Below are 9,594 nucleotides of genomic sequence, written 5' to 3'. Positions count from 1 at the left end.
ACGCCGCCTACTCCATGCCGGCCTCCTGGCTGCACGGCCGCCTGCACCAGCTCTTTGTGCCCGCCGCCGCACTCAATTCCTTCCTGTGCACCGGCCTCTCCTGTTACTCTCGGTGGGTTCTCGGTCGGTGTTGAAGCGGGAGGCGGAGGGACAGGACCGGGCGCCGCAAGCACACTCACACCTGGGATCGCTCTTGAACATCATTAAGAGCTACGGGACCATTGATTGAGAATTGCTGTGTCGGAGCCTGTGCGCTAGCACCATACCGGCCGTTTCCTTTATCCTCCCAGCCACCCATTTCACAGATGTGGTCATTTACAGAGGGGTCAGGTGTCACTGAGCTACATTGACATTCCATCTTGGTCAGAGCCTCCCGCCCCTCTGACTCCCACCCTGGCCCCAGGATGGTGACCAGCCTTTCCCTCCTGCCTCCCAGGTTCCCTGAGCTGGAAAGCCCTGGGCTCAGTAAGATCCTCCGTACGGGCGCTTTCGCCTACCCCTTCCTGTTTGACAACCTCCCACTCTTCTATCGGGTAAGGGGGCTTAGGGCTCCTGGTCAGGCACGTTTTCCTGTCCTCTCAGTGCCCCTTCCAGTCCTGCCCTCAATCTCACCTCAGCCCTGCTGCCTCCCCTCCAGCACCCAGCCTGGCTCTGCCCCCTCCCCCCCTAGATTCCAGACACATGTGGGTCCACTCTCCAATCCCTCCTGCTCACCCCTCTTTTCCTTTGCCAGCTGGGACTGTGCTGGGGCAGGGGCCACAGCTGTGGGCATGAGGCGCTAAGCATCAATCATGGCTACCACCTGTTGTGCGCGCTGCTCACTGGTTTTCTCTTCGCCTCTCACCTGCCTGAGCGGCTGGCACCAGGACGCTTTGACTACATTGGTGAGAGCAGGCCCAGCCTGGTGAGGAAAGGGCCAGGGAGACAGCTTCCCAGAACCCAGAGATTGAGCTGAGTAAATGGCGTATGCAGCCAGGAGACAGTGCACTGGAGGGTCCTGGGAGTCCAGGCCCACCCCCCGATTCTCCGAAGGCAGCAAAACTAGTCGCATGTATGCTGGGGATCGTGTTTTATGCATATCCGCTCACTCACTTCTTCCAGGAACGCTTGGAATCAGGTTTCCTATTCCTAAGTTGAGGGTAGTAGCAGGCCCAGATGATGGGGTGACTTGCCATGGGTCAGAGGGTGAGTTGGGGCAGCCCTGGGAATGGGTATGTGCCCTGACCTGCCTACCTTCCCCACAGGCCACAGCCACCAGCTCTTCCACATCTGTGCAGTGCTGGGCACCCACTTCCAGCTGGAAGCGGTGCTGGCTGATATGGAGTCTCGCCAAGCCTGGCTGGCCACACAGGCGCCCCCCCTGGGCCTGGCAGGCACAGTGGCCACGCTGGGCTTGGCGGTGGCGGGGAACCTGCTCATCATTGCTGCCTTCACAGCCTCCCTATTTCGGGCCCCTAGTACATGCCCCCTGCTGCAGGGTGGTCCGCCGGAGGGGGGTACTAATGCCAAACAACAGTGAGGCCTTGTTGCTGGGGGAGCCCAGACCCAGACCTGAAAGGGTGTGGGGCACGTAGGAGCCTGGAAGCAGAAGTGACTGAGAGAGTGCGGAGGAGAAAAGGCAGAGGAGAGGAGCTGGTGGGGCTGGCAGAGAGCAGGAGGGTCAGTGAGCGAGCTCTTGATGGGGCTGGGGAAGTGCTGAGGGTCTGAGAGGGGAGGTGTGTGTCCAGGCTAGAGGGCCTCCCCTTCCGGGCAGAGGCTGGGATGGGGAGGTGTTGGGGCCCTTTCATCTAGTCCCATTTCTGGTGCTCCTGGAAGTCTGCTTAGCCCAAGGAAGAACTAACACGACTAACCTAGGCCTCCCCTGAATGCTGCTCACAGGTCAGGAGGCCCACTCTTGCCCCCACCCCCCAAGCCAGGCCGTGCTGTCCGCTGGCAGCCCGTGGCCTGTGGTGACGAGTCTGTTCTGGTCACAGTCGTGCACTCAACACGTTCAGCTCGGGGCGTCTGGTCGGTGTGGGTGGGTCAGGGATGGTGCACTGGGTTGGGGTGGCGGGGAGGGTGCTGGGCCAGAGGGGGAACCCTAGTTCGACTTTAGGAAGCCAACTTCAGTGCTTGTGGAATGAGGCGGACACAAATAAAAAAAGGCAACCGACTGGGAAGCACTTATTGGGACTGAAGGAGGTAAAACACCCTTGCCTCTCCCACCCTCCCAGCACCTCCCCCGCCTCCATAGATAAAGAGTCAGACGCCACCAGTTCCTCTTCTGGAGTTTATTCTGGCGCAGCTGGGCAGATGGTGACCCCGCACTTGTAGGGCAGGGAGGTCAGGGCAGGGAGGTCAGGGCAAGGGCAGGGGAAGGGGTTCTGGAGAGGAACCAGGGCAGGGGGTGCCGGTACGGCTGCAGGCTCTAGGCTATGCCGTAGAAGCGCCGGTAGGCCTCTTGGAAGCCGATGTGGTCAGCCAGTTCGTCGCAGTCCGGGTTGAGCTCACACACCTCCCTCTTGGGCTCCAGGGGATCTGGGTAGGGGGCTGGGGCTGGGGCTCTGACAGCCCAACACCGTGGCATCAGCCTCCACACAAACTGCCCCCTCCACTCCCGCGTCACCAGGGCCCTCGTCCTCCCAGACTCCTTTTCTCACCCCAGCCCGGGATCCAGGTAGCGCCGCAGTCTCTTCACCACCTCACTGCCCTCCTGCTTGGACACAAAGGCTGTGGAGCAGAGGGGCAGGGATCAGGTGGCTGAGAGTTTGGGGGGATAAGATGGGGAGAGGCTGGCCTTCTTAACAGCCAGAGAGGAGCCAGTAGGAGGGGGAAACGGGACTGAGGGGGCCAGGGTGAGGGACCGCTGGGCAGCTGGGTGATGTGGCACAAAGTCCCTACCAGGCCTGCCTCCTACCTGCTCCTCTGTCAGACTCTGCACCACTGGGCTTTGCATCTGCAAAAGAAAGGACCCCAGTTGACCCTGAAGCCCCTCCCCTGCCCCTCTGGCAGTTTGCTCTCTCCCCTCTCCTTCCACAAGGACAGAGGCAGGGCAAATGGATGGCGCCTGCCCCCCTGGAGGAGGGGGTTGGACAGCCAGAGGGACTGCCAGTGGAGGGGTGAGGAGTGGGTGCTCCCCTCCTCCCCGGCTGGGGCAGAGTGGGGGCTCACCTGTCTGGCCAGCGAGGCAGAGTGCGGCCAGGGCCAGCAGGGCGAGCATGCGGGGCCTCATGGTGCGGCTCTGAGGTGGCTTTGGTCTGCTCAGACTCCGGTGTTTCCACCAGCCTCCAGCCCCATTTATACTCTGGGCCCTGCCCGGGAGGCCAGGGTGGGCCGCCCCATCACGGGCAGGCGGGTCGCAGGGGACTCTGCCAGGGCTATTTGGGGTCATCCGCCCCAGATCTATAGGCCAAACCCCAAAGGATGTTGTGGTTGGAACCAGGGCAGCCTGGGCAGGCCCCTGGAGTGGAGGAGGAGGGTGGGTGGTAATCTGAGACTGCCAGCCTCTGGATGCCCCCTGCCCCTCCCTAAGGGGGCCACTGAGGTCCCCTAGCCCCTACTCTCTCTTGGAGACCCAACCTCAGCTAAACAGGCCAGGAGGTTGTGGGGGGACCCAGAGAGGAAGGGGCCCAGAGGCCCAAAATAGATCGGAGCAGAACTGGCTACAGCTCTCGATGATTGTGATTTCCACTGTCAGCGTGGGCAGGAGCCAAACCCCAGGGCGGGCGTGCCCGTGACGGCCTCATTCACCCTTCGGGACGCCAAAGGCAGGCCTGTGTGGGGGTGGCTAGACTCTAGTCAGGCCCTGTGGGTCAGGACAGGAGAACGGTCAGGTAGCACAGGGCCAGGAGTCAAAAGCCAACACAGGAGGGGCTGGGCATGCGGTTAAGGATGGGTCCACGTGGAAGGTAAGGACCCCCTTCCCTGTGCCCTCACAGGGCCTTGAGGAGCATGGAGATGGAGAGCACTGGGCTCCTGACCCTCTGCTTCTCTTCCTGCCCTTGCAGGCTCCTCATAGGAAAACCCCCATCCCACCCGAGCTCTGCTTCTGTCTCAGCCCAACCTGGAGGCGGGGGGGTGACCTCACTCACCTGACAGCACACTGCCCCTGTGCTCCTAGGCCAGTGATGGCGAACCTTTTGAGCTCGGCGTGTCAGCATTTTGAAAAACCCTAACTTAACTCTGGTGCCGTGTCACATATAGAAATTTTTTGATATTTGCAACCATAGTAAAACAAAGACTTATATTTTTGATATTTTATATATTTAAATGCCATTTAACAAAGAAAAATCAACCAAAAAAATGAGTTCACGTGTCACCAGACACGCGTGTCATAGGTTCGCCATCACTGTCCTAGGCAGACCAGCCAAGCCTCTCCAGAGAGTTAGGGTGAGATCCCCCTTTTCTCCCCTGATTTGGAGGAGGCACCCATCTTGCCTTGCTGAGCCCCGGGTGAGCAAAGCCTGAGAAACGAGGATTATGCGTCCAGCTGTTTGGAGGGCCACCTGCTCCTACCAGACTCAAGCGCTGAGGCCCACGGTGAGTGCTCTGGCCCGCCCTCAGGCACCTGTTCCTTTGTCAGAATTAACCCAAACCTAGGGAGAGTGGACTGGGTCGGTCAGTGACACTGCGAAAGCTTGTCCTGGCCTCAAGGAACCCAGGGTCCTGGTTCTGTGATAAGGAGCTTCACTGCCCCTCTGCACGTGAAGGTCAGACGCCCCCCTGCCACCCCACCTGAGACTGGAGGCTCTCGGTGAACTCCAGCTGAGGCCTCCAGGGGCCAGAACTCAGGAGCCCCGGAGGGGGTCTTGGCCCACAAGTGTCCCAGACGGCGGAAGCACCCGCACAGATTACAGTGCAGCGGAGGAAGTTTATTTACGGATGTGGAGGGAACATGGCACAGGCCCTCAGCTGGCCAGCAAAGGGGCAATCAGTGGAGACTGAAAACAGATTTCCAAGCCAGGTCCTAGGGAGGGGTAAGGAAGTAGCAGGCTTGGGGGAGTGGGGCAGGCGGCCGGCATGGATCTGGCCAAGAATCCTCAAGTTAGAAGGAAATGGAGGAATCGGAAGGTAGTGTGTGTGATTCGAGGGCTCCCCACGGCACAGTGGCAGTGGGGACTGCTCACACCTCGTCCCCCAGCAAATTCCATCATTGCTCAGGGACTAGGCAACACTGCAGCTGTACAGGGCTCTTGACCACCTTCTGCTCCTGGGCCAGCCATCTCCCCCTTACTCAGGCTCCCTCAGCATGGCCACCAGGTCCTTCTGTCCTCTGTGTAGAGCCTGCCATCAATGGGAGAGAAGGAAATTAGGAGAGGAAAACATCCAAATCCTTTCCATCGACTGTCCTTGCCTTCAGGCGTGGGTTCCCCCAGAATGGTGTGGGTCTGTGGCTCACGTCAGGGCCCCGCAGGGTATGTAAGGAGGTCCCTCCCCCTGACACTCAGCAGGCATTTATGTCAGGCGGGTGCTTTGGCCACCTAGACGGGGCCTCCCCAGAGCAGAGTCCATCACCAATAAGGGCCCCGAAGTGTCCCCCACACCTTCTGACCTCTCGGTCTGTTTTCTCTGCTGCCGGGGACAGGTGCCTGAGGGCGGGGCCACCCCACTCACCTGCCAGGCCTGCCACTGAGCCTGGCCCTGCCGCTGCAGCTCTTCCACCTGCCGGCGCCCGGCCAGGACGGCCTCCGCCAGCTGCCTGTTCTCGGCCTCCTGCCTCTGCACCCGGCGCCGCAGGGCGTCCCGCTGCTGCAGGAAGTAGGGCGCCGTGGTGCTGCGCAGGTCCTTCTCTGGGATCCCACTGGGGCGCCTGGGGAGTGGCAAGGAGCACAGCGTAAGGCGGCGGAGGACGTGGGATGAGGGCTCTACTCCAGCTCTAATCAGTGATGTTCCCACCGCCCATCTCACAGTGGACTGGTTTCTAAGGTCTCTTCTTGGGTCCTTCCCACCTTCTAAGACCCAGTTGCATGGCTGCTCCTGATGGAAACGCTAACCTTCTGTCCCTCAGCTTTGGTGCCCAGGAATCTACCTCCCCCTTCTCACGCCCTGTATCCTAACCTTCCCAGCAGTACCCCACATTCTCCTCCCGCCCACATACAGTCCCCCATCTCACCCTGTATCCTAGCCTTCCCAGCAGTACCCCACATTCTCCTCCCGCCCACATACAGTCCCCCATCTCACCCTGTATCCTAGCCTTCCCAGCAGTACCCCACATTCTCCTCCCGCCCACATACAGTCCCCCATCTCCCCCTGTATCCTAGCCTTCCCAGCAGTACCCCACATTCTCCTCCTGCCCACATACAGTCCCCCTTCTCACACCCTGTATCCTAGCCTTCCCAGCAGTACCCCACATTCTCCTCCTGCCCACATACAGTCCCCCTTCTCACACCCTGTATCCTAGCCTTCCCAGCAGTACCCCACATTCTCCTCCTGCCCACATACAGTCCCCCATCTCAAACACTCCAGAGCTAGAGGTGATTTCAGCCTTTGCCTCTGTGCTGCTGACCATGTGCCCTGATGGTCCACCCACTCTAGACTGAGCTGGAGATGTGGGGATGGTGGTGGCAGGATGAGTCCTCCCAGACGGACTGGCTGCCTGAAAATGGGCCCAGATCTGGAGAGGCCCTGGTATTCGCTAACAAGGGAAGATTATAGGGGGTTCTGGATGCCCAGAATGAGGAGATAGGTCAGTTCTGATAGGCACTGGGGCGGAAGCCACCATAGATTCTTTTTAAATTTCTTTTTAAGTTATAAAACTTCATTCTTTTAAGTACTAAGATCACAAAGCATAAAAACAATTGGAAAGCACAAAAAGGATATTTACTTCCTTGGACTAGGAATCCTATTCAGGCCGGAGAGGGTGGAGGGAGGCAGGCGCTCAGGCCATCCTGCTCTTAGTGGCCTCAACTCTCCACTCCTTGTCCCAGGCCCTCTATCCTGCACAGGACACCAGGCAGCAGGGCTGCCCACTGAGATGTCAGCTCCAGGAGAACCAGGCCTTTCGTGTCCTGTTCATTGTGGAATCTCTGGCACCTACTGGGTATACAGTCCATGTTCCCTAAAATTGGTTGAATGAACAAATGAAGAGATTCCAAACCTATAATTCTGCCTCCTCCACTCCCCCATCCTTTCTCTCACGGCTAGACAGATTCCGAAATGAGCTCCCAGGAAGGTTTCCCTCAGCCGCCTCAAACCCCTAGACAGCGTGTACCTTGGACTCTCTTCCCCAGAGGGGGCTATACTTTTCACCGATGGGGGTTCTTGTTTGGTGTCTGTCCTCTCCACCTGTCCCTGTCACAGGGTCCTCTCGTGAGCCCAGAGCCTCATACCTAATGGGTCCATCATAAAAGCTCCCTCAAGCCTTGGCTGATGGTTTGATTCCGGTCAAGGGCATGTACCTTGGTTACGGGCACATCCCCAGTAGGGGGTGTGCAGAAGGCAGCTGATCGATGTTTCTCTTATCAATTGTTTCTAACTCTCTCTTCCTTCCTCTCTGTAAAAAATCAATGGAAAAAATATCCTCGGATGAGGATTAAGAACAATAAAAAAGCTCCTTCAAGGTGCTGAAGTGCTGCCCCTTTCTCTGTGAGCCCTCCCGTGGTCCTCACCAGGCTGGCTCCTTTCGGTCTTTGCCTTCTTCCACAATTGTGTCCAAGGCAGTCAGGACAGCTTCCAGGTTTCCCTCTGCTTTGATTTCAGAGATTTCCTCCTGAAGAGAAAGGAAGAAAGAGCTATAATGATACTAGACAAGCTTATGGTAGAAATATGCTAAACAGCTAACTGCATTTAATAAGATTTGGGCTAAATTCTGTTGTTTCTTTACACAAACATTCTAGTTTTTCTACATGTGACTTTTACATTAAGGAAATAAAGGTAGCCTCTGGCCGGATAGGTCAGTTGGTTATACATTATCCTGACACACCAAGGTTGTGGTTGATAAATGCAAAATATAAATAAGTGGAAAAACAAATCAATGTTTCTCTTTAAAATAAATCAATAAATAAAAGGATAAAATGGAAAAAATTTAAAAAGAGCCTGCAGCAAGCCTCTCTCCTGCCCGTCTGAGCGCTGCAGGCCTTGCCGTCATCCCCACACACACTTGGATGCTTAAGAGGCCCATCCTGAGGTGTAACCACAGGACCGTTTCATTCTCTAGAGCAGTGGTTCTCAACCTTCCTAACGCCACGACCCTTTAATACAGTTCCTCACGTTGTGGTGACCCCCAATTTCATTGTTACAAATTGAACATAATTAAAGCATAGTGATTAATCACAAAAACAATATGTAATTATATATGTGTTTTCCGATGGTCTTAGGTGACCCCTGTGAAAGGGTCAGTTGACCTCCAAAGGGTTCGCGACCCACAGGTTGCTGTAGAGAGATAACGAATGGGATTCTGTCCTTCTTTGTGTTCCCTCTAGTATGCAGTTCCAACAATTTGTTAGATGCTGCCTCTGTGCCAGGCATTGCACCAGGTGCTGGAGAAACAAAGAATAAGACCCAGACATGCCCTCACTGAACTCACAGGTCTAGTGGGCAGACAGCATATAAACACAATTATAATACAGGACAATGACAGGTGGGGCATTTAAGATACCCGCACCGTGTGAAGGGGGGGAAACTGCCACTGCAGCCTGGCAGCACGAAGGACACTATAGGCCAGTGGTTCTCAACCTTCGGGTTGCGACCCCTTTGGGGGTCGAACGACCCTTTCACAGGGGTCACCTAAGACCATCGGAAAATACATATATAATTACATATTGTTTCTGTGATTAATCACTATGCTTTAATTATGTTCAATTTGTAACAATAAAATTGGGGGTCACCACAAGATGAACTGTTATTAAAGGGTCACGGCATTAGGAAGGTTGAGAACCACTGCTGTAGGGAGTGAGGACAGTGGAGGGGAGGGTCCCTGCCTCCAGGGGGCGAGAGTCTGGAGGCAGGACCCAAGCCAACGAACAGTAGCTGCTGGGCTTGTCACTCACCCTGATGGATGCCTGTAACTGTGTTAGAAACTTGTCATAGATTCGCTGAGTCATCTCAGGTTGCAACTGGTAGAAGCGCTTATAACAGTCAGTGAATCTCTGGTAGCTGGTGGAAAAGAGAGAAGGCAAAGGTGGGGAGGGTCAGACACCAGTCATCAGTCATCGGCTTTTGCCTGGGCACCCCTTCTGTTTTTTAAACTTTACTAAGCATCAGATCACCAGGAGGACTTTTTAAAATTCAGATCGCAGGCCCTGACTGAGTCGCTCAGTTGGTTAGAGTGTCATCCTGATACACCAAGGTTGCAGGCTTGATCTCTTGTCAGGGCACATACAAGAATCAACTGGCCCTGGCCAGTGTGGCTCAGTTGGAGTGTCATCCTGTGCATTGATTCTGGTCAGGGTATATACGCAGGTTGTGTGTTCAACCCACAGTCAGTGTGCGTACAAGAGGCAACTGATCGATACAGCTCTCACATTGGTGTTTCCCTCCCTCCCTCTCTAAAATTTTAGGCTACATTTATCATCAATCAAACTCGTTTTTTAAATGGTATTTACCAAGTTTTGAAACAAATGACTATATTAACTGATTTTTAAAAAAGAATCAGTGAGTGCATAACTGTGGTGCAAA

General features: G+C 55.8%; 3 protein-coding genes across 6 annotated transcripts in view; 1 reads left to right on the top strand and 2 right to left on the bottom strand.

Annotated features, from left to right (window-relative positions):
* Positions 1-1,783, top strand: part of PAQR6 (progestin and adipoQ receptor family member VI) — a 4,236-nt gene extending 2,453 nt beyond the window's left edge. Inside the window, exons 1-4 of one of the 2 annotated variants that reach the window (XM_015571710.1) lie at positions 7-112; positions 437-533; positions 734-884; positions 1,245-1,783. In XM_015571710.1, coding sequence (XP_015427196.1) covers positions 15-112; positions 437-533; positions 734-884; positions 1,245-1,519 — 621 coding nt within the window. In that variant the 5' untranslated portion in view covers positions 7-14 and the 3' untranslated portion in view covers positions 1,520-1,783. Of the gene's footprint in view, positions 1-6; positions 113-436; positions 534-733; positions 885-1,244 lie in introns of those variants that run through there. The other variant, XM_006775716.2, reaches the window with a different exon arrangement.
* Positions 1,784-2,255: 472 nt separating this feature from the next.
* BGLAP (bone gamma-carboxyglutamate (gla) protein) lies at positions 2,256-4,091 on the bottom strand. The gene is made up of 4 exons (XM_006775717.2): positions 3,151-4,091; positions 2,897-2,935; positions 2,640-2,709; positions 2,256-2,543 (listed from the first exon to the last, which is right to left on the bottom strand). The coding sequence occupies exons 1-4, from the start codon at positions 3,368-3,370 to the stop codon at positions 2,408-2,410; spliced, it is 465 nt and encodes a 154-aa protein (XP_006775780.1). The 5' UTR covers positions 3,371-4,091; the 3' UTR covers positions 2,256-2,407.
* Positions 4,092-4,829: 738 nt separating this feature from the next.
* The window catches only part of PMF1 (polyamine-modulated factor 1), a 19,486-nt gene continuing 14,721 nt past the window's right edge, over positions 4,830-9,594 (bottom strand). For 2 of the 3 annotated variants that reach the window (XM_006775718.2, XM_015571711.1), the window contains exons 2-5: positions 8,967-9,072; positions 7,587-7,687; positions 5,593-5,788; positions 4,830-5,262 (exon numbers count right to left, since the gene is read on the bottom strand). In XM_006775718.2, the coding sequence (XP_006775781.1) occupies positions 5,209-5,262; positions 5,593-5,788; positions 7,587-7,687; positions 8,967-9,072 (457 nt within the window). In that variant the 3' untranslated portion in view covers positions 4,830-5,208. The remainder of the gene's footprint in view (positions 5,263-5,592; positions 5,789-7,586; positions 7,688-8,966; positions 9,073-9,594) is intronic. The other variant, XM_006775719.2, reaches the window with a different exon arrangement.

This window comes from Myotis davidii, unplaced genomic scaffold (genome assembly GCF_000327345.1).
Source record: "Myotis davidii unplaced genomic scaffold, ASM32734v1 scaffold208, whole genome shotgun sequence".
Lineage (NCBI taxonomy): Eukaryota > Metazoa > Chordata > Mammalia > Chiroptera > Vespertilionidae > Myotis > Myotis davidii.
Note: the sequence above shows the minus strand (reverse complement) of the source record. Positions and strands in the feature narration are given on the sequence as shown.